The sequence below is a fragment of the Biomphalaria glabrata genome, chromosome 3 (genome assembly GCF_947242115.1).
Source record: "Biomphalaria glabrata chromosome 3, xgBioGlab47.1, whole genome shotgun sequence".
NCBI classification, from domain to species: Eukaryota; Metazoa; Mollusca; class Gastropoda; family Planorbidae; genus Biomphalaria; species Biomphalaria glabrata.
This window is the reverse complement of record NC_074713.1, coordinates 16360597-16385103: the sequence shown is the minus strand read 5'-3', so window position 1 is coordinate 16385103 and position 24507 is coordinate 16360597. Positions and strand designations below refer to the sequence as shown.

Here is a 24507-nt window from a genome sequence, read left to right as displayed (position 1 = left end):
GCCACACAAAACTAATAGTGTCTTTTCCCCTTTCGGGTGCCGCTAAAAAACTTATCGAAATGTATTTTAGAACCTAAGTATAGTGTTGCTATTGAGTCAAAATAGTTGATGGTTCTGTTAAAGGTAAAAACTAAGTTACGATTCTATAGTTTTAAGCAGAGTTGATATAGTTTGTCCACTTTAGATATAGTGTAATTTTTGTAATACCTCTATGGCAGGCAACTCAACGAAAGGGAGTTAAGAGATGTTGAGTATGTTTATTGACCCAAATGAGATCGAACAGATAAATACACAAACATACAAAAATAGTCCGCATTTCACACTCTTCTTCTTAGCTACCATCTCAGCTACTAGACTTGGGCGGACGGAAGAAGTTCTGTCTCTCAATTTAAACCGCCCAATCCATGTCCCGCGTTGATGAGTGCGCTGGTAGGAACCATAAATGCCACTGTAGGGCATATATGCTGCACTTGTTTCGCACTAAACCAGGGGTCGCCAACCTTTTGCTGCGTGCGCCTATTGTTTTTTTTCATCTAATTCAGATGCGCCACTTTTATTTTACAAGTTTCAGTCCTCTAGAGTATGGTCATTTGTACATTTGTAATAGGTTATTTGTACATTTGTATTAGGTCATTTGTACATTTGTAATAGGTTATTTGTACATTTGTATTAGGTCATTTGTACATTTGTAATAGGTTATTTGTACATTTGTATTAGGTCATTTGAACATTTGTATTAGGTCATTTGTACATTTGTATTAGGTCAGTTGTACATTTGTATTAGGTCATTTGTACATTTGTATTAGGTCATTTGTACTTTTGTATTAGGTCACTTGTACATTTGTATTAGGTCATTTGTACATTTATATTAGGTCAGTTGTACATTAGTATTAGGTCAGTTGTATATTTGTATTAGGTCAGTTGTACATTTGTATTAGGTCAGTTGTACATTTGTATTAGGTCAGTTGTACATATTTGTGTGTATTGAGGGGAAGGTATTTTAGAAAAACAATTAGATAAACTTTACTTAGTAAGTCTGTCTTTGTTAACACTTTTAGATTGCATTTATAATTTTAATAACTATTTCTGTACAACCTATAGACTAATAATAATTGATGAACAGTGTTAGCAATTTTAAATTTTAAACAAGTTCTCATGCATGCAGGTCAAATATATATAACTAGCTTTGGCAAAGTTTGTTCGACTTTGTTGTGCTTTCACCAACTCTGTAATAATAAGAGTTCATTCCGTGACCTCAGTTTGTTGTTCATAATTTTCATGACAGGCCTATGGGCGAATGTTCTTTGTTCTGTAAAATGTTAACCTGACGATTGGAACAAATCAATGGTGTGCCTAACCGGTGTGTACTGCTAGTAAATTATAGACGTTGCTTTTAGTGATCTAATATTATCATAGTAAATTAATATCAATGTATATTATAAGTGCGTTTTATATTTTTCATCTCAATGGTTGCAGCTATGTTTTAGAGAGTCTCTCATTCCCTATTACTATTTCACTGTTCTTGAACTAAACTTCACTGCTAGAATCACGTCGGGATAAAACGAAGTTGGATAAAGTTGACTTTTAAGGAGCTACTGGTACTTTCAACTCATGCAGAGGGTTTCCAAAGCCGTGTTCTGTCCTGATGTTTCGAATGGACGCTTCGTAGGAAGGAGGCCTTCTGTATATTACTGACTTCGCCTTACTTCTCTTGCAGTAACATACGGTGACGATAATGATTAGTATTAAGAGGAGGGGACCCACGACGCCTACGCTGATAATGAGGTAGATAGGAAAATTTTCACTTTGAAGATAGTATTGGAAGCAGAAGTCTTCGTCAGAATTGTCCCCACAGTCGTCAGCTCCATCACACACGGATTCTTTTACAATGCACATTCGGTTGTCGCAGGTGAAATGACCTGGACCACAGTACGACGTGACTATTTTAGGGTGGCATAGGGAGAAGAGCTCGTCAGAGGAGTCCAGGCAATCATACTTCCCGTCGCATTGCTTGCTCTTATCGATGCAGGTTCCATCGTCGCAGAGGAAACGCCCGCTGGAAAAACTGCCGCGACAGTCTCTGGGTAAATCGTTCAGCGCACAAGTTTCATCGGATCTGTCGCCGCAGTCATCCATTCCGTTGCAAGTCGCGTTGTTTGGAACGCAGTTACCGTTTTGGCACGAGAACTCTTGGCAAGGACAGTGAGGGAAAGATTCATCCGAACCATCATTACAGTCCTGAACTCCGTCGCATTTCGAGGAAGCCACCACGCAATACAGCTTGTCGTCACAAAGGAACATGGACTCATCTTCGCAAGAAGAGGCTTCCGTTGTCGAGATAGGGCTACAGAGTGCGAAGTTCGTTATCATAAACTGGTTGACACATGTGTCTTTAGTGCACTGCAACTTAACATCAGCGCATTCTAAACCTCCAAATTCATCACTACCATCAATGCAGTCGTCAATTCCGTCGCAGGCGAGTCCTACCACCATTGACCCATCATTGCACTGGAAGAACGAAGTATTACTGCAGCTTTGAGCCATGGGATCCGTTATTTCGGTAGATATTTCGTAGACCGCAGTTGGAGTCGTGTTCGAGATGCTGTTGATTTCCGTAACAATAATATATTCTTTTGTAAAGTTTGGGTTACATAATTGGGGAATTAATGTTGCAGTGTACAGATTCACGCAGATGTAGGTGTCGCACTGGACCTTCACATCAGAGCAACTTAAACCCTTTGCGCCCAGCTCATCACTTCCATCAGTACAGTCTTGGATTCCGTTACAGGCAAGACCTGGCACGATAGCCCCATCATCACAATGGAAATATAAACAATTACTGCAGCTTGGAACAATTGGGGCTGGTGTTGGTTTAACTATTTGGTTTGAATTCGCATCTGCCGTTCGGTTAAATACTGTAATATTTAGATCTACACTTCTGCTAGTAGAACTGGGCTTTGGATGTTGGTAGGTCGTCTCGTGACGTTGAGCTGTGGCCATGTTGTGTTCATTCGTCACAACATTATGTCCGGTTATTGCTTGGTGTCCACTTGTTATCAAACTAGGCTTGGAACTGACAACATCCTTATGTGTTAGGCCATGCTGTTTTACTGCCGTTGCAATAGATCTCTGGCTGGTGTTTTCTACATTCTGATCTTTGGGCACGAACACGTGTTGCTGTGAACTGCTGCTGAAGCTGAGGTGACTTCTTAGCTCATTAAGCCTCTCCAGGTTAAGCCATCTTTTCGTGGTGCTGTCTCGGTGGGTAACTCCCACATGACCCAGTGTTGTTCTTTCATAGACGCCTTGAGTAGAGCTCGGCCTTAGCCACCTAGCTGGGTTGCCTCTGCTCTTAGCCTTTAGCCAAGAGAGATAGGGACTTCTTGTCGTCACCGGTCTGTTGGTTCGATCACTTCTGCTTGTTACTGGTCTGTCGGTCCGATCACTTCTGCTTGTTACTGGTCTGTCGGTCCGATCACTACGTCCAGTTCTTGGATGAGTTGTGTAACTGGAGGCTAGTGTTTCTGCAGTGATGAAAATCACAATGCAGATGACTGCAACTGCAATCTTCATTTTTATTCCACAGCTACTTCTGAAAACAAAAAAAGAAAGAGATATACTCTTATTTCCCATAATGTGACATGGCGTGGGGTATTTATTAACTCTGTGGTGTGCATTTATCGTCACGTATTAATAATTGTCAAGATCAAGGCTGTTTCAATTGACTTTGGATGATCGGATTGGACTTCTGGAAATACAAAGATGAAATAAGCACTGTCTTCCGTCGTAACATTTATAAAATATCTGTGTATCGTATTGTTGTAACTCTGTCAGTGCTCATAACTGAGTTTAGATTTCAGTTTTTAATCACTTCTTTGATGTACTAGAGTGGGACAAAGAGTGGTGCCGAGGTATCAATCATTGATTAGATATGACTTCTTAGTCCAATGTGTCATTCATTACTGTTGTTTTTTTTTTCTTTGTTTTGTTTTGGTTTTTGTTTGATTTTTGTCTTTTTTTGGAAGCTTGGGCATCAAAACTAAATTTGTCTAGATAAGTATTTAGGATTTTTTTTTTCTTTCGCTAAAATACAATTGATGCAAACCATAGATATATATCTACTACTAGACTGGAAACCGGAAATAAATTCTTATCCGCGACTGATCGATCGGGAACATTGTGTAGAAAGTTGGATCAAGGCGTTGTTTTGTCAAGTAGTTCAAAGAAGTCAAGTTGTTGTTTTTTTTTTCAACCCTAACATATGTAGCATATATATTTATTTTTTAGATCTAGTAATTGATTATCAAAAATAAACAAAAAAAAACACAATTTAGTGTTGCATTCAGTCTTTTGATAAAGAAGATTATGTATCTGAAAATTGAAAAATAATAATTATGAGACGAGAGTCCTCTGCTGTCCAATGATTAGAACAGGGCTGTACGACGTGTTGAGAGGACCTTCTCTAAAGGACGGTCTTGATTGGACTCCCAACTCAACAAGTGTATAACATTATTTTAAAAAGAAAACAAACAACGTACCTATAGCTCTAGTTCGATTTTTGATTGATAGGGAAAGTCAAATTGTTATCACAGAGTATTGTGTTTCGATTTGCCATGTGATTAGTGTACTTATACAGAAATCAAATGTTATCGGACTAGAGAGGGGGGCGCGGTGGTGAAAGATTCAAATGACTAAATTGTTATTTTCTAATGAGATAACTTTGTTTATCACGCATGTCCGTGTGTGTGTGTTTGTAATCTTGTTTCTGCTTTGTTTTATAAATAAAATGATATGTTAATCTTCTTTTGATGATGTATCAAGATCACAGAAATAGACCTAGATACCCACACACACAGTGTGACACACACACAGACTAATGGATAGCAACACAGATAATGCTATATACACACTAACACATCGATACACATACAATCAGGCATCGATACAGACAAAATACACTCAACTACACACACGAGTGTGTTTTTTAACTCCCAACATTAGGGTTATAAATAATAATAATAATAATATACCCTGTTATATCATTCAAGGGGATAGTGACAAATGGCCTGGCCGACACAACATCCCTAAGAAGATTTTCGTGACCTGTTTCCCAAAGTTAAAACTCTTATGTGTAACGAAATAAAAAAAAACATCTTTCTTTCAAACTCTGCTTATTTTTAACTCCTCAACTATGTTCCAGGGGCGCCTGAAGGATTTTTTTCAGGAGTGTGCAAGTTGCTACCTATGGCTTTAGTCATAGCTATAACTTTCTTATTACTTTCTAGTTGCGCAGATTATTAAAGAAAAGTATTAGTGCGCCCCCCCCCCTTTTTTTTTTTGCCATTTGTGATATTAAGAGCACTTTAAACGCTTGTTTCATGAAAAAAAAATAAACAAGCGAAAAAAACTATTTACTGTACACGTTGTTCAGTTTATCCGTGCGTCCCGTGCCTACATACGGTCGAAAGAAAAATTTACAAACGAAACTGCTGGTTAAGTTGCTACTTTCAAGAAGTTAATGGATTTGAAGGTGCAAAAGATTGTCTAAAATTTGGTTACTTGGAAGGAGCACAGAGGTCCGCATCAATTCCTGATAAGCCTCTACGCTAGTTTTGTTTGGTGTAATGCGTGCACATATTGTAAGAAAATTTCCTTCTCGATAATAAGGATTATTATTATTGATATTAGTGGAAGCACTACAGTTGCTACTTAGAAGAAGTTAATGGATTTGAAGGTGCAAAAAAATTGGCTTGAATTCGGCTACTCAGAATCCAGGGCGATTAGTGCCGATTAAATATAAATTAGACTCCGCCTTGACTTTAAAGTCATTCGCAGCCAGGCCTTCCCCTTTCCATATAAATTAAAATGATAGAAATATGTGGGCCTAAATAGTTATTTAAATTGAAAATGGCGCCAAATGTTCGTCCTTGACACGACTCCATTTCCAGTCTATTCCAGAACGAGCCAGATCTGAAGCGATTGTTTCCTAAGATTGTCCAGATGAATGAGAAGAACGAGTTGGAATGGGACGTAGACAGAGACATGCTGCAAGTAAGTGACCTTTGACCTGAGCCTAGTTACAGTATCAATATGTATTATTTCAAAGACATTCACTTCTTACAAATGTTTACTTTACATATAATCACGCTAGAATAGATTTCTTCCGTTTTTATTTTGAAGTCTTGAAGTATTTTTTAAAGATTTAGGTTATGGATTTTTTAAAACCAAATTGAAGAACAAACTTCAACTATTAAAAACAAAATGTAATCCGTTTCAAAATAGCTTCGTCAAAGTTTGCTTTCACTAATTAACTTCTAACTTCAATGAACCAAATCACCTTACAGAAATCTAGACTTAGTCAAATCACTCGTCGTCATTAGACTCGTAAAGAAGTCTAGATGATTGGTTTGCAACATTAAACTTGATTGAACGGATTCGACAAGCTTGATCAATAGGGAGTTTGAATTATTGCACAGAACTGAAGTGCTGTAAACACGAACAGTGGCAAGGTTGAGCAGCTGTAGAGGAGAGAATACATTGAACATGAACCAAGATAAAGAGAGAAGTATTTCAAATGGGTACTCGATACAACATTGCAAAAGACAGATTCAGTTTTCACCACGAACTGTTCCCACTTCCATGTCGTTTATATATTGGAGTTTTCTTTGATTCAACTTTTGAATCACATAAGTCAGCTCTGCCAGTGTTTCTGTTTGCAGCTGCGCTAATTAGGCCAGATCCGACCACATTTTACAAAGAAGTCAACAACAAAAAAAAGCTAGCTTTGGCATTCATACTCTCTTACCTTGACGACTGCAATGACATGCTGGCAGATATCTCCCATCTATACCTGTGGTCTCTTCTGAGGGAATAGGTCTCCAACCAGCTTCCTCCAGGCGTCTCAGTTCTGGGTAATTCTCAACGTCCTCAAAACTTGCCCGTTTGTTTTTCATCTCTTTCCGAATCTCGGCACCATCTGGGTCGGCCCTTCTGCCTCTTGCCTTGTGTTCCAGGTGAGGACTTTTTCAGAACAACGCCAAAAAAAAAAACCCACTCGATTCTGCTACTATTCCCCTGCTTACATTCCACTGGCTACCCGTCAACCTCTTGCGTACACACAATTGGCTACGTGTGAACCTCCTGCGAACACTTCATTAGCTACCTGTGAACCTCCTGCGTACACACCAGTGTCTACCCGTGAACCCCCTGCGTACACACCATTGGCTACCTGTGAACCTCCTGCGTAGACACCATTGGCTACTTGTGAACCTCTTGCGTACACACCAGTGTCTACCCGTGAACCTCTTGCGTACACACCATTGGCTACCTGTGAACTTCCTGCGTACACACCATTGGCTACCTGTGAACCACCTGTGTACACTCTACTGGGTCCTTGTGAACAGAGTACAAGGTGGCCACAATTTGTCAATAAAACAAATGCCCTCGTACCTTAGTGAACTGATCACTTCATATGTCCCTCAGAGAATGAATGAATAATGTATTTAGCTGAGCACCTAGTTCTTTGTGTACTTAGAGCTCAATAGGTGATGCTGATGAATGCAGTTTACCAACAGGCCGTCAAAGTTAAAATACCACGTATCTAACAAAAGCAATCAGCCGGCCTGGTCGTGTGGTGTGCGATTTGAACTGTCTTTAAAATGATCCCTAGGAAGTGGGAGAAAAAAATGTGTACAAAGCTATAAAAAAGGGAAATAGCTCCATAAATACAGTGCATCTCTTAACAAGTAGCACTTATTTCCCTTTTTCGATTCCAAACAAAGTATTTAATTACCAATAATTAATTAGATAATTGTGTACAGTTTCAACTTGATCCGAAAATGTGTGGGGGGGAAATGACGTGTACAAAAAATAGTACCAGACAGACAGTGATATAAACTTTGTGAAAAAAAAGGTGCTGTCGTAATATAATGATGTAATAAAAAAAACAATTTCAAACGTTAGGGAGCCCATTTAGAATACCGTATTTCTAATGCGTAGTTAAGTATTCTTTTCAAAGCTTTCTTAGTTCTATTTTTGTCTAAAGGCTTCTGCTTTGTATTAATATCTAGCTTCCCCCTATCTTATTAGTTCTCTAATTATCTGTGTGTACATTCTCAGAGACATGCTGTGACTGTCATGGAGGGTCTAGGGGCGGCAGTGGAAAGTTTGGACGACTCCGACTTCCTAAACAGTGTGCTGATCTCTATAGGTCAGACTCACATCAAGAGAAACGTCAAGCCACAGATGTTGCGGGTAAGACCTAGCACCGCCCCAAAATATCACAAGATTACCCACATAGCCACGCCACATGTCACAATCAAGACGACTTGTTATTTTAATGGCAATGGGAATATTTGATTTTGTACCAGCCGGATATGACCCGTGGCCTGCGGGCCTTAGTTTGGGTATTACTGATGTACTGGATTGAATTAAGACCAATGTCAACTTGGTGAATGTTCCCTTCACATTTTTTTTTTTAATTTTGCCACGAAAATAAAAGTGGGTGTTTAAACGGGTTTACCCGATTTGCTTAAAAGCTTCGTTCTTTTCTAGAGATGAATTTAGATACTTTTTTTATTTTATTTTAAGGGCCCTCCCGTTGTGTGAGGGGCACTAAACATACACTACGGTCTCCGCCAAGATCTAAGGACCATTTACTCCAAGTTTCATCAAGATTGGTCTATTTATTTCTATGCGGACATATATATATACAGACATACCTTCAATCTATATATATAATTCTCTTCATCCCTCAACAGTTTAAACGAGTAGTAAGGAGTAAAGGAAAGATCACTCTGCGGATAGTCCACGAGAAAACAAAAAAAAAGGGGGGGGGGATAAGCACGTAGTCACAACATAGCAGGACAGGACCGGTGCAATATTTTATTTTTTATTTCTACCTCACGTTAAAAAAAAAGGGGGGGGGGTGGGGAGTAATCTACTCTGTAGTAACTATCGAAGCGACAGAGCACGCTCAAGAGTTTGGACACAATGGAAAGATCACTCTTTTATTTTTGCAACTCTTAGGTAATTTAGGAGTGAAAAAAACGACAATTTTCGTCTCTATATTTCAGGAGATTGGTTTGAGTTTTCAGAAGATTTGAATAATTTCCGGAGATTTCCAGGACTTTTTCGTATATTTTGCAAATTTCAAGAGATTTCCAGGACCTCCTGTTAAATCGACAGGAGGCCGCGGGAAATCTGTTATAAGTTATAAAATGGTTTAATTTAATAATTTATACATCTAAAATGAATGCGGGTCCTATAAAAGTGCTGGGCCCACTGCGGTCGCATAGGTTGCACTGGCCTAAGGATGGCCCTGCAAAATAGCGGCGTATGCTACGCCGCCGGTCGACTAGTTATAAATATTAAATAATGTGTGCATTGTAAATAGTGCAACCATTTGTGCTATTAAATCTTTAATCTTTATATTGTTGTACTTTGGGGTTAACTTAAATAATTGAGCTATCCAAGCAATATTTTGAAAGTGAAAGTTGAAAGTCAAGCCTTGTGCTGTTTTGATGTTAGGAATAAAATTATTATAACAACTGAATGTCAAATAATAAACATGGTATTATATTGTTAGTTAATGAAATATTATATTATTCAATCCCATAAATCTGATTTGGCACACGTTTTTACCTCCCCTTGTCTGTCCATCCAATCATTAAAAGACTGATTAGCAAAATTTTTTATCGTCATTCTAGATTTTATTCCAGCAGACATAAACACTGGCCGTTTCTGTGATGTAAACTGTAGAGTTTTGTTTTTTGTTGTTGTCTTTGTGGGACATATATGCACTTTGATTATTATCTTATCAAATCTAACCTGTGTTAAGCGCACCACGAGTTTATTTGGTGAACAGGTGTGTGCATAAAAGGTCAGGAAATTCGCAATATAATATAACAGCTCCCCTAAGGAATATTACTTTTCATCCATCATAAGAGATAGCTCTACAATAGTTTTACAGATCTTCTAGGTTGTTGTTTTTTTATCATCTATTTCTTGCTTTGTTTTATGTTTCATAAGTTTCATCAGAGTTGAAGATAATCACATCGATGCCCAATCCTTCCGCAGGATACGAGGTGCGGGGGGTGATGGCATACAGTTTACGAGATGACATTCCAAAACGCTAACCACACTACCAATTAGTCATTTTGTAATAAATCTGTCAATTGTGTTCAAGTTTTTTTAAATATAAATGTACAGGCTTACAATTAATGAAAAAAAAAAGGTTTTAAAAATACTTTATAAAACAATGGGTCATTTTAAAGTAAAGCAATAGTCAATTCAACCAGATAATGTTATGCATTCGTTGTGCATTTTTACAAGGATTATTAATTGTGCACTGATATGTATAAACTCAGTGGTCAATGTTTGCTAAGTAAAATATAAGCGAGTTGTTGAATGTTGAACTTAGCCATCACTTCTTCGAGAAAGAAAAACATGAATGGAGCAATGCTAAAGGACAAAGAGACAAAATGAGAAAGAAGGGAATAGAAAAGAGAGAGAGACACAGACAGACAGACAGAGGAGAAGATGAGAAATATTTTAAGAAAGAAGGCCAATACAATATCTGTCTCAGATATTATAGACAATTTATGAACAACATTTTGAAAAAAAAAATTTTGTTAATGTAATTTTTAAAATCTTACACAAAATGTTTCTTTCAAATATCAATACAACTACAGCTTGAGATATTTTTTATTGAGATATAGGCCAGTGATCCCATTTACAAAAAAAAAAAATCGTTTCGTCTGCTCCTAACTTCCTGTATAAATGGGAGGGAAAATAGAAAAAGGCAATAAACTTCAACCCAAGACCCAGATATTGACAACGTGAACTTAAACAGACCCTCTGAATTCAGACGATGTATGACTGTATGACTAAGTCTGTCAAGACACCACCCCCCACCTCCGCTCCACAATCATTTTGTTTTCTTTCGGCAATCTACACTAAAGATAGTGCTCTCCCTTCCTAAGTGTTGTTTGCTTTGAAGAGGATTCAACAGAACATTGTTAAGCTCGTTAATTATCTCGGAAAGCTGTTCGATTGATACGTTTAAAACAGATCAATACTTTTTAGACTTTCATAGAAATGTGCATGGCATGTATCATGGGCGTAGCCAGGATTTTTTTTCGGGGGGGGTTTGGGAGGCATTTTTTTTCTCCCCCACCTCCCCCCCGCGAATTTATTTTTTTATATATGTATTTATGTGTGTGTGTGTGTGTAAATAATCTTTATAGCATTCTGACCCTTCATTCTTTCGGAAGACGTTGTGCCCTAGAATAGGTTCTTCAATGAGTTAGTGGTAAAATTGTAGATTCCTCGCCAATACTAGCAAGGGGGTCTGAGCGCTAGGAGCACTATTTCTGATATTGAAAGCCAACAAAATGCATATTCTGAGGTATCTACAGTGCATTTTCCTGCTATTAAAAAGTTTTATTTCAAAAACCTAATGTGCTATTCTTACTGACTAAGACCTTCCGCGCCGTTTGGCGCATTTGCCGTCAAGCTGTTTCCATAAAATTCTAGATTCCCTGCCATTACTAGCAATGGGGTCTGGGGAGCGCTAGCGCGGAGCGAAGCCCCGCCGCCAAGCACTATTTCTGGTATTGAAAGCCAACAAAATGCATATTCTGAGGTATCTACAGTGCATTTTCCTGCTATTAAAAAGTTTTATTTCAAAAACCTAATGTGCTATTCTTACTGACTTAGACCCTACCACGCCGTTCGGAGCATTTGACGTCAAGCAGTTTCCATAAAAATCTGTCACTGGTAATGTCTGAAGCCTCTTCCCACCTGCCATGAGGACCTCAATGAATGAGTGGCGTCAAGTTGTACTAGGATATCATTGCAACTCTTCTTATTTTGTCGGAGAACATGTCCCGCAAACCTCATGCGTCGCTCTCTCACAATCTTACTAAAGGGTCGACTCCCAGTTCGGCATAGGATTTCCTTGATTTAAACCCGATCTCTATTACTGACTACTAAAATCTGTCTTAGCCATCTTTGTTGAGCCACATTTAGTGTTTTTCAATTTCGGCAGATGACTATTCACTACAGTTTATTAAGGGAGCCCTGCCACTGGTAAAATGTGTAACCACTCTTGAATACGCTCTTGGAATTAAGTGACTGTAGTTTGCTTTAGATTTTATATCGAAAAGAGAAGTTTTATCATCAAAATAATCTGTTGGGGGTTTTCCACCTCAAAATGCTCTGTAGGGGGATCTTAAACTCAAAACCATCTGGAGGGGTTTTAAACTTTAAACAAACGCCATCTGTAGAAGAGGGGTTTAAACTCAAAACCCCCGATTGGATTGGCTACGCTCAAATAATTTTAGTGTGTAATTTGCTTTTTTTTTTTTTATATTGCAGAGGTATTTTTAGCATTAAACCCCTCTGAATGGGGGTTTAAACTCAAAACCCCTTTTGGCAACGCTCATAGCGTTTTGAGTGCGTAATTTGCTTTTTTTCTTACACTGAAGATGTATTTTTTAGCCTCAAACCCCCCTGGCGGGGGGTTTAAACTCAAAACCCCTTTGGCTGCGTTCATAGATTTTAGTGTGAGTAATTTGCTTTTATTTATATTGAAGAGGTACTTTTTAGCTTCAAACTCCACTGGATTGGAGTTTAAACTCAAAACCCCTTTGACTACACTCAAAACATTTTGAGTGTATAATTTGCTTTGTTTTTATTATTAAAGAGGTATTTTTTACCTTCAAACCCCGCTGAAGTGGGGTTTAAACTAAAAACTAAGTCAAAACCCATTTAGCTACGCTCATAACATTTTGAGTGCGTAATTAACTTTTTTTATATTGAAGAGGGTGTTTATCGTAAATTTTGGAGGGGGTTTTAAAATCAAAATCTCCCTTAACTGTGCTCTTGGAATTAGGGGATTTTCGTTTGCATTTTTTTGTGTTTTGTTTTATAGAAGAGAGGGGGGGGGTTAACTGCAAAAACCCCAAGTAGGGGGTTTAAAACTCAAAACCCCTAGTAGGGGGTTTTAAACACAAAACCCCTGGTAGGGGTTTTTAAACTCGACCCCCCCTGGTAGGGGGTTTTAAACTCAAAACCCCCTGGTAAGCGGTTTTAAACTCAAAACCCCATTGGTTGTGCTTGGGCAAATGATGGTTTAGTATTAAAATCTCAACTTAAATAAACAAAATCAAAGCAAAAAGTCATTCACTAAATTCCGATCCCCCCCCCCCTTGGGGGGTTTAATTTCGGGGGGGGGGGGTTGAACCCCAACCCCCCCCCCCCTGGCTACGCCCATGGCATGTATTAATAATGGCGTAGGGAGGAGACGTCTGTCACGTGATATCTCATACATATTATATCAAAGTAACTAAAATTATTTTCTTTCGTAAGTATTTAAAAATGTATTGCTCGTAATAAATGTAAAGACGTTGACACAATTGAACTCGAAAAGTCACTATTTACAAAATACTTTTTCAATTTTTTAAAATAAGTACAAAAAAATGCATTAAGTAGAGGTTCCGGGTCTAGCTGGGGGGCAAAAGTTAGTTTTAATAGAACTCAAGGCGTTATAGAAACAAAATGTATGCGCGTCAATAACACTCGTTCATGTCTGAATGTTTGCAAACTGCTGCAACAGCCCCAGGCACAATTCCAGATTTGTAGCAGACTGGGCAGAACAATAACTCAATTCTGTTTGAATTTTAAAAAATGTTTAAATGTTAAAGGAAGAAATGTCGATAAATTTAACATTGCGAAGTTTTTTTGTTGACTAGTTTATTGTCTAATTATTTTAAATGTTAGGAGAAACTAAATTTAGCTTTTTTAATCAGACTCTTATAGGTATTATTTTTCACATTCTGAGGTTGTAGCGTCTAGATTTTGTAATGTCACATTATTATCTGAAAATACTTGTGTTCTTTATTTAATCAGACGCTAAATGGAACGTCCTCCCCAGACCCCAACCTCGAAGGATCCACGCACTTAAGAACTATTTAAAAATTGATCACGGTATCATTAAAAGAGATACCGACTTCTCCCCCCCCCCTTTGCCTTTCTTCCCAACTGTCCCAGACAAGTGATAGGATCATATATAATGGGAGTGTATGTGTGTGTGTGTGTGTGTGTGTATTTAAAAATTACAAGTTAGGAACATTAAAATATAAACGTTCCTACTTACAGCTATGCATCATGTCAAGCCATTTCACACTTGTACTGTATTATACATACACATTTTATTATTGCGCGTCAAATTCAAAGTTAACAACAACATTTTAAATCAACATTTCATCACAATTTGCCACCCCTCATTTGCGGCCCCTCATTCTCAGAAAAATATTTATATGCGGCCCTCCATAGAGAAAGATTGCTCGACCCTGGTCTAGAAGTATTACAGATTTAATGACATGACTAATCCAAACTAATTGATACAATTACACCTCGTATTAGCATTGTGCTTGTTTTGTTTTAAAGTTGTTGTTTTTTTTTTTTAGTTTTTTGTTCTTGTTTTTCTTTTATTTCTGCACAAGAACTGGAACCATGGAATATCTTTGGATTGAATATCTTTGGATTGTATCTTAAGCGTGAAATGAAATCCGAAAAACAACAAAAAAAACTGTTTTTGTAAATGTCCGCCATGTGTAGACTTTAATTAAAGATGTTTTAACTTTTAGCTTTGTGTTCTAAATAAGAACTCGCATCTCATGGCTGGTCTCTTCGATTGGATGATGATGAGAAACTGAGGAAAGAAAAAGTAACTCCAGATAAGTTCTCTTGTACAGATTGGAAGAGTTATCTTTTAATGAGCGACGGTCGCGTTGGACTTAGCCTTTAATTACTTCTTAGACAGTACTTGAAACAGTGAAAAGCACAAACACACGAGCACATTCACACACACACACACACACACACACATACGCTTCTTTAAATAGAATATTTTTACGTTATCCATGTGTGAAACAAATCCTGTGTGTTCATTCAAGATTTACACTGTAAGGTTCATGTTGTTGGTTCTTAAAGGCAGCATGTTGTTGGTTCCTACAGGCAGCATGTTGTTGGTTCTTACAGGCAGCATGTTGTTGGTTCCTACAGGCAGCATGTTGTTGGTTCTTACAGGCAGCATGTTGTTGGTTCCTACAGGCAGCATGTTGTTGGTTCTTACAGGCGGCATGTTGTTGGTTCTTACAGGCAGCATGTTGTTGGTTCCTACAGGCAGCATGTTGTTGGTTCCTACAGGCATTCAAGATTTACACTGTAAGGTTCATGTTGTTGGTTCCTACAGGCAGCATGTTGTTGGTTCTTACAGGCAGCATGTTGTTGATTCCTACAGGCAGCATGTTGTTGGTTCTTACATGCGGCATGTTGTTGGTTCTTACAGGCAGCATGTTGTTGGTTCTTACAGGCAGCATGTTGTTGGTTCCTACAGGCAGCATGTTGTTGGTTCTTACAGGCAGCATGTTGTTGGTTCTTACAGGCAGCATGTTGTTGGTTCCTACAGGCAGCATGTTGTTGGTTCCTACAGGCAGCATGTTGTTGGTTCCTACAGGCAGCATGTTGTTGGTTCCTACAGGCAGCATGTTGTTGGTTCCTACAGGCAGCATGTTGTTGGTTCCTACAGGCAGCATGTTGTTGGTTCCTACAGGCAGCATGTTGTTGGTTCCTACAGGCAGCATGTTGTTGGTTCCTACAGGCAGCATGTTGTTGGTTCCTACAGGCAGCATGTTGTTGGTTCCTACAGGTAGCATGTTGTTGGTTCCTACAGGCAGCATGTTGTTGGTTCCTACAGGCAGCATGTTGTTGGTTCCTACAGGCATTCAAGATTTACACTGTAAGGTTCATGTTGTTGGTTCCTACAGGCAGCATGTTGTTGGTTCTTACAGGCAGCATGTTGTTGGTTCTTACAGGCAGCATGTTGTTGGTTCCTACAGGCAGCATGTTGTTGGTTCCTACAGGCAGCATGTTGTTGGTTCCTACAGGCATTCAAGATTTACACTGTAAGGTTCATGTTGTTGGTTCCTACAGGCAGCATGTTGTTGGTTCTTACAGGCAGCATGTTTTTGGTTCTTACAGGCAGCATGTTGTTGGTTCCTACAGGCAGCATGTTGTTGGTTCCTACAGGCAGCATGTTGTTGGTTCCTACAGGCAGCATGTTGTTGGTTCCTACAGGCAGCATGTTGTTGATTCCTACAGGCAGCATGTTGTTGGTTCCTACAGGCAGCATGTTGTTGGTTCCTACAGGCAGCATGTTGTTGGTTCCTACAGGCAGCATGTTTTTGGTTCCTACAGGCAGCATGTTGTTGATTCCTACAGGCAGCATGTTGTTGGTTCCTACAGGCAGCATGTTGTTGGTTCCTACAGGCAGCATGTTGTTGATTCCTACAGGCAGCATGTTGTTGGTTCCTACAGGCAGCATGTTGTTGATTCCTACAGGCAGCATGTTGTTGGTTCCTACAGGCAGCATGTTGTTGGTTCCTACAGGCGGCATGTTGTTGGTTCCTACAGGCAGCATGTTGTTGGTTCCTACAGGCAGCATGTTGTTGATTCCTACAGGCAGCATGTTGTTGGTTCCTACAGGCAGCATGTTGTTGGTTCCTACAGGCAGCATGTTGTTGATTCCTACAGGCAGCATGTTGTTGGTTCCTACAGGCAGCATGTTGTTGATTCCTACAGGCATCATGTTGTTGGTTCCTACAGGCAGCATGTTGTTGGTTCCTACAGGCAGCATGTTGTTGATTCCTACAGGCATCATGTTGTTGGTTCCTACAGGCAGCATGTTGTTGGTTCCTACAGGCAGCATGTTGTTGGTTCCTACAGGCAGCATGTTGTTGGTTCCTACAGGCAGCATGGTGTTGGTTCTTACAGGCAGCATGTTGTTGGTTCTACAGGCAGCATGTTGTTGGTTCCTACAGGCAGCATGTTGTTGGTTCTTACAGGCAGCATGTTGTTGGTTCCTACAGGCAGCATGTTGTTGGTTCCTACAGGCAGCATGTTGTTGGTTCCTACAGGCAGCATGTTGTTGATTCCTTCAGGCAGCATGTTGTTGATTCCTACAGGCAGCATGTTTGTTGATTCCTACAGGCTTCATGTTGTTGGTTTGTTTTTCCTGGTTCCTACAGGCAGCATGTTGTTGGTTCCTACAGGCAGCATGTTGTTGGTTCCTACAGGCAGCATGTTGTTGATTCCTACAGGCAGCATGTTTGTTGGTTCCTACAGGCAGCATGTTGTTGGTTCCTACAGGCAGCATGTTGTTGGTTCCTACAGGCAGCATGTTTGTTGATTCCTACAGGCAGCATGTTGTTGGTTTGTTTTTCCTGGTTCCTACAGGCAACATTTCTCTTGCTGCAATGGCACTTGGAATAAAAATATTTTTTTCTGGGATTGTTTCTGAAAAAAAAAAACGCTTAGCGTCGTTGCTCTTTACAGGAGTTGTTCCAACGTACCGGTAATCTTTCGGCTGAAGATTGAGAAACACTAACTTCTGATAAAATCGCCCCCTCCCTTTCCTCAAATACAAATATTAAAACAGCAAGTGATATCTATATTTTTATTATTGTGCTGTGTTATGTGTACTACATAAAACTGGTTTTCATTAAAATTTGACTTACTTGACTTGGGGCTCCTACAGTACTTCGCCATAGGGCTCTCCCTGAGTTGGGTCCATGTCCAGCCTGCCGTCTTGATTTCTTACTCTACTGATCTCTACCATGTTTGCTTTGGTCTCTCTGCATTTGTCTCCCTTGTGGGGTGCAGTCTAGAGACTGTTTTATAATTAAATTAAATATTCAGTGGTGTATAGTTAACAGTTCAACTCACCCACTGGCCAACAGTGAATTCCTTCAGTTACTCTATGAGGTTTATGACACTATGTTTTGAATCTCTTTTTTTGTACAATCTTATCTTATATTATACAGACGTTACTTCAAAAAAGATTTAGTTTTGAACTCTATTTTATTTGTAATAATACGTTTAAAACATCGGAAATATAAACAATGTATTAACATAAAGAAATAATAGCACATACGTGAAAATACTTACAGCAGGTTTTAGAAAAAAAAGAAAAAACAAAAGCGACCTGAAAATTTACAAAAATTAATGTAAGTCACCCATTCAGATCTTGCGATTTATGGTTCAAATGATGTGAAGCCCATCTGTTTCTATGGCCGACGGTTAACGAGGGTGTCAAGTGGCCAGCACAAAGACCAACCGCCATTACTTTATCCAATAAACGTAAAGTACCCATTTGAGTTGGATGGACTCAGGGGCGTCCTAAAAATACCGATATTAAAAAAAACAATCTTCACCGAGCTTCGAACCTGAGACATCTCGGTTAAGAAAGCAAGCCCCCTCCCCTCCCACCACCACCACCACCAGCTAGTTCTATATTACGTAAACATTGGAACTATGGTCAATCAGATTAGGCTGTGTGTAGCATTAACAAACAACAACAAATAACAAGCAATAGCAAAAATATGACTTCAAAAACAACGCTTATCTAAGGGAAAGAACCGCTAATTACTGCCATTTATCTGCAAATGGCATTTTCTGCTATATAAAATATAGTTAATTAATTCGTACTGATTTGACTGATTCATTAACTAATTGGATTGATTCGTGTATTGTCATCGACTATGATCCGAGAATTGGAAACGGGAGGAAAAAAAGTGTCAAAACGTAATAAGGGAATTAAATCTATATATACATCCACATTTCTCATTAAGTTGCATTTATTCCCTTTATTTCGATATCAAACAAAATAATTAATAACCATTACTTAATTAACTAATTGGTTAACTAATTTGTTGATTTTTTTTTTATTGATTCATGTAATGTTGGTTGCTTTACACATGCCTAATTGTGAAAAGTTGATCCGATAATGTTTACAAAAGTTTGTAACCTTATTAGGTTTTATGGATAGACTCTGGTTCTAGCAGAGTATTTGAAGTTGTACAAGTCTTAGATAAAAAAAAAAAAAAAAAAACAGTTAAGGATATTTTTAAAATGTCTAGCACCATAGACATAAATAAATATAGACTGGAAGTAGGAAGTTATTTTTATTTGGGGGAAGTCAAATATGTTTTATGTACTTTATCTATGTGAAAAAAAAATGGCGGCGATTGAGCTATAAATTCTAGGACATAGACATAAATAAATATAGACTGGAAGTAGGAAGTTATTTTTATTTGGGGGGAGTCAATATGTTTTATGTACTATATCTATGTGAAAAAAAAATGGCGGCGATTGAGCTATAAATTCTAGGACTAACATTTTAGCCAATATGTACCTTTGATCTTTAGTTTTGAAAAGTACAAAACTGCCATATTCCCAATATTTTGTCTTTGTTTTACAATCATAGACATAGGCAAATATATATAGGTTTGTGATGTGGATCTACAAACTTATCTTTTCCCAAATATTTCCGATAATAATGTGTTCTTTATCGTCCAGTCTATATATATATATGTCTATGTTCTAGGACTAACATTTCAGCCAATATATACCTTTGATCTTTAGTTTTGAAAAGTACAAAACTGCCATATTCCCAATATTTTGTCTTTGTTTTATAATCATAGACATAGGCAAATATATATAGGTTTGTGATGTGGATCTACAAACGTATCTTTTCCCAAATATTTCCGATAATAATTTGTTCTTTATCGTCCAGTCTATATATATATATGTCTATGTCTAGCACGTTTGGAGTTATCCCCCATGATCGTTATTTTTTTAAATAACTCTTTTGCTTCTTCCCAATACAGCGACTGTGGCCATCTTTAAACGAAGGCTTCACTAAGATGCTTGGGGAACAGTACAACAAAGAGACCATGGAGGCCTGGAGGAGGCTCTACAACTACATTGGCTTTCAGATGAAAAAAGGCATGTCCGACCCTGACGGAAAGTTGTTGGACGACGACGCTACCACGTGACCAGCATAACGCTACAATCTATCACCAATTGTGTATACATAATAATTTTTTTTTTTTTTTTTTGGGTGGGGGTGGGGGTTTGAAGAAAATAATATTTATCTAAATGCTACTGCTTTTATTTATCTTATTTGTGAAGTAGGTATAAACCTACTGCTAAGAAACTTTTTTTTTTGGGTTGGGGGGGGGGGTGCAGTTAGATTTCCATCTTTGTTTACACAAGAACTCATTTTCAAAGAACAATTTTTTAAAATATTATGATGCACACACGCACGCACAGACTTATTTATTGAGATTATTAGAATAGATGAAACGAAACAAAAGGATCTGGAGAGGATAGGCATTCAACTTGTTCCTACCGTCTCCATTCTTTGTCATAATAGACCAACCTTCGGACCCTCGAGCTAAATTCGGCCCTTCGAGCTATATTCGGCCTGTAATTCTGTGCTCTTGAGTCCTCGAAAGTTCTGCCCGTGGTACATAGGCTCAGCTCCATGAGACTTGACGATAAATATCTCAGTTATTCGGCCCGCGATATATCGGAAATTTATCTGGCACCCAGATCTAGAGACGTAAGCCCTACTGATAGACACAAGAAGCAGACTTGCGCTAATTGTGCAGCATCGGCATAGAAAACAAAACATCATGATGCAACTGAAATTTAATGCTTGAAGAAAAAAAAGCTTGAAATAGTTTCGAAAGGTCTTTTAGCTACCCTCCTATTTCTTCTTTCATTTCGTACATATATACACTACGTACTTTCATGGGTTAGTTGCTGTACGATATTCAAATTGAAGAGCTCATTTTTAAAGATAGAATCAAGGCATATAAAACGAAGAGTTACGAAATATTTTGTTGAGTTCCGTATCCTGGGAATTGTCTCCTACTTTGATTAACACATAGACATAAATAAATATAGACTGGCCAAAGGAAGTAACTTCATGTAACTTGAAAACATGTATATCTATTCTATTGTATTCGGATTTCCGAATTATGAAAAATTGCATGATCTTCATTCTTAGAGATTAAAAAAAAACACTAGTGAAAATCATGTAGGCTAATACTTATATAAGTTATGGCTGAAATAGATATGAATACTTAACTTTTATACTGCTTATAAATGCTGTATAATAAAGTACACAAAATTGCAAGTCACAAATTTTCATTTCATAAAACTCTTTAATCGGCCAGTCTATATTTATTTATGTCTATGGATTAACATTTTGCGACATTAAAAAGAATGCTAGAGAAAGACTGCTTTCTTATTCATTAAAAGTTAAGGGTTCAAATAAAAAGATATCGCCTACGTTCGTATATTAAAAAATATATAGGTACACTATCACTAACATTTTGTCAGCCTACGTCTGCTCAATGAAGATGATTAGAAACTTGACGTGTGTTCATGACTTTATTAATGTGTTCACTAATTTCATTTCGCACTTCTTGTTTACATTGGTCATGATACGGATAAATGAACTTTTTGATTTAAAATTGATCGTTCAGTGCACTGATGTATAGTGATACAAAGCACATTGGTGTAGTGATACTTATTGGTTTTATTATCTAGATTTAGACTCAAGCAATTTTTTTCTAAAATATCATTGTACAACGTCGCATATATGTACCTGGGTCTCTATCTATATAATATTCTGTATACAATATTGTGCTTCTCCGAATTCGGTAATTAAAAATAATTAATTTTATAAACTAAATAAATATTTAGCTCTGACTCTGTCATATATATCTTTATTATAATGACATACATGTTTGTATTTTGTATTTATTTTTTCTGATCAGCTTCTTGTGTCAAATAATTGTAAGTCCCATGGCACCTTTTTTTTTTTTTTAGCGTTGAGATGTGCTAGGAGGTAGAAGTAGGACATTATCTCCTCAGCCCTTTTTGAACAAAACAAAACCATTTGGTTTCAATGCCCACAAACATAAAACAATAAGATAGGTTGTTTCTTTTTGTTTGTGTTCTGCCAGGTCTATCTTTTCCTTCTGTTTCAGTTCGGGCCGTTTCCTTTTGTGTGTGAATGTGTTTGGTAAGTCAAATGTATACTTTTGTTTGTGTAGGTCAATTGTTTACTTGTCTTTCTTTTGTTCTTGTTGTTGCTGTTCTTGTTTTAGGACAGCTCAATTTTTGTTTTCTTTTTAACTTGTAGGTTTCTTGTGTGTTTGTTCCAACTGGTCAATCTTTTCTTCATATTCAGATAGGTTGATTGCTTTTATACATTCGTGTTCTGGAAGAGTTAACTTCCTGATTCAGACCTTGCGACCTATGGACCAGATGGTGTAAAGCTCATCTGTTTCTGTGACCCACGGTTAACGAGGGTGTCATCATGTGGCCAGCACAACGACTAACCGCTTTTACTTTTCCCCAACTAATGTCAAGTACCCATAAGATCTGGCTGGACTCAAGAGGCACATTAAAGAATCACAGTCTTCACCAGGATTCGAACCTGGGACCCCTCAGTTCGAAAGTCAATCGCTTTACTACACAGCTACAGCGCCCCCGTGTTCTGGTGTTTTATTTCCTTTTTTTCTTGTCTGTTAGTTGTTTTTTTTTCTTGTAGGTCTATTACTGGCTTGTGTTTGTGACAGAAATCCTTATGTGCAAGTTGCTTTCACGAGAAATATTTTTGTTCAAGGATTTGGACGTTTGTATTGAGTGCAAGATTTCTAAGTTTCAGATTTCCTTTTCAGTCAATAAAAATCAATAGCACTTGAAATGTACATTCCTTGATTGTTGTTGTTTTTTTTATTCCTTTTATGAATTCAAAACTAGTCCATGCCAAGGTTGACCAGCAGCATTGAAAGCAGCAAAATGTAAGTTAATTGGTTAATTGATTTTCATTTTTGAAGGATAGTCCAGAAAGTACTAGTCAAAACAGATTGCTGAATGGAGTAAAAAGTCCAACTTGACTTTTGTATTTTGCCTTTGTTCGGGTATTTAGACTTCATACCTTTGTCTTAAGAAGCGAAAAGGGGGGGGGGTACTTAGAATGCTAATACTAAAAATATGTAGTCTAGCTTGTAGTCGATGTACAACCAAAAAGTAATACCAGGGTCGGCCTTAGATAATTGGAGGCCCTAGGCGAATTGAATCTGGTGGCACTATATGAAATAGAAAAATATTATTTAAAAAAAAAACACTAAAATTACTCAATTTATTAAAAACCTAGTGTAGTCCAACATTAACATTGAGGACAAGTTTCACTATTTCTTCTATTAAATAATTGTTTAGAGTACTTTGCGAGGCCTTTACCAATCGGAGGCCCTAGATAGCTGCCTAGTTAGCCTATGCATAAGTTTGGCCCCGATGACATGTTTCATTTTCTGTATAAATTTGTTACTGATTGTAAACATCTAATGGTCACTTCAGAGTGCTAATACTAAAAATATGTAGTCTAGCTTGTAGTCGATGTCCAACTAATAGTGATACACCATGATTTGACTATGTAAACATCTATATGGTTAGAAATTTATAAGAGGCAGGAGAACACTTGAGATTTCAAAGGATTATTCTATGGAGATGAATCTGTTGTATTTCTAGCCATTTCTAGCAAGCATAGGTCTAATGTGATTAGTCTACACTTGTGGTCTGATTAAATCTAATAACTACTTCAAATTAAGTATTAAAAAAGTGCCTCGTGACTGTGGTCAAAGAAACAATGTCTATATTTTAGAATGTCTACATTACCATCGCAAATTGACGTTTGTTTGTTTGTTGTTGTTGTTTTTTCGCTTTACTTTATAAAATTTAATTATTTTTTAGAAACTTGAATATTTAAAAAATATACTAAACCTGATACCAAAAAGGTTAAAAAGACTGTGCAAACACAAATTCAAAAATAGCCTATGAGGTGGTCCATTCAGGCAGGTACTAAGGCAGATCTCAATATTTTCTCCATGAATATCAGAAACTATGAAGCACAAACTACCAACAACCACAACCCTAGCTCTCCACCAATACAAAAAGAAAAGATGTGGAAGTTTTATTACTAGTTTAAAAAGTTAGGCAATCCATCACTGAGTACCGGCACTTATTTTTTTTTTACAAAAAAGCACTGGTCATATGTATTCAATGAACTGATGACGAGGAAAGCGCAAACAGGGACATCCTAGTACAAATTGGCGCAACACTTTCATGGAGGTGCTCAGAGCAGGTGGAAAGTGGCTTCAGACATTACCAGAGACATATTTTTGTGGAATCAGCTTGCTGCATAACGCGCCGAACGTGGCGGGAGGATCTAAGTCAGTAAGAATAGCACATTAGGTTTTTGAAAAAAATGCACTGTAGATACCTCAGAATATGCATTTTGTTGGCTTTCAAAACCGGAAATAGTGCTTGGCGGCGCCCAGACCCCCAGACTACAACTTTTCCACTAACTCCAGGAAGAACCTATTCTAGAATAAAATAAACGTTTTCCGAAAGAATGAAGGGCCAGAATGTAATAAAGATTAATTATGTACACACTTTTACTAACACACACATACTCATATTTTTTTTGCCGGTGGGGGGAGGAAAATTCCCCCAACAACCCCCCCCCCTCTTTTTTTTCAAAAAAAAAATCCTGGCTACGCCCATGTATTTTAGTACTAAGAGC

At 37.9% G+C, this 24507-nt stretch overlaps 2 protein-coding genes across 4 annotated transcripts in view; one reads left to right on the top strand and one right to left on the bottom strand.

Moving 5' to 3' along the window:
• LOC129925145 (neuroglobin-like) overlaps window positions 1–22633 on the top strand; it is an 83591-nt gene extending 60958 nt beyond the window's left edge. For all 3 annotated transcript variants that reach the window (XM_056023700.1, XM_056023701.1, XM_056023702.1), the window contains 3 exons: window positions 5948–6050; window positions 8118–8252; window positions 19733–22633. In XM_056023700.1, the coding sequence (XP_055879675.1) occupies window positions 5948–6050; window positions 8118–8252; window positions 19733–19900 (406 nt within the window). In that variant the 3' untranslated portion in view covers window positions 19901–22633. The remainder of the gene's footprint in view (window positions 1–5947; window positions 6051–8117; window positions 8253–19732) is intronic.
• On the bottom strand, window positions 238–4685 carry LOC106073260 (low-density lipoprotein receptor-related protein 1-like). The gene is made up of 2 exons (XM_013233777.2): window positions 4538–4685; window positions 238–3591 (listed from the first exon to the last, which is right to left on the bottom strand). The coding sequence occupies exon 2, from the start codon at window positions 3570–3572 to the stop codon at window positions 1584–1586; it is 1989 nt and encodes a 662-aa protein (XP_013089231.2). The 5' UTR covers window positions 3573–3591; window positions 4538–4685; the 3' UTR covers window positions 238–1583.
• Window positions 22634–24507: the final 1874 nt, after the last annotated feature.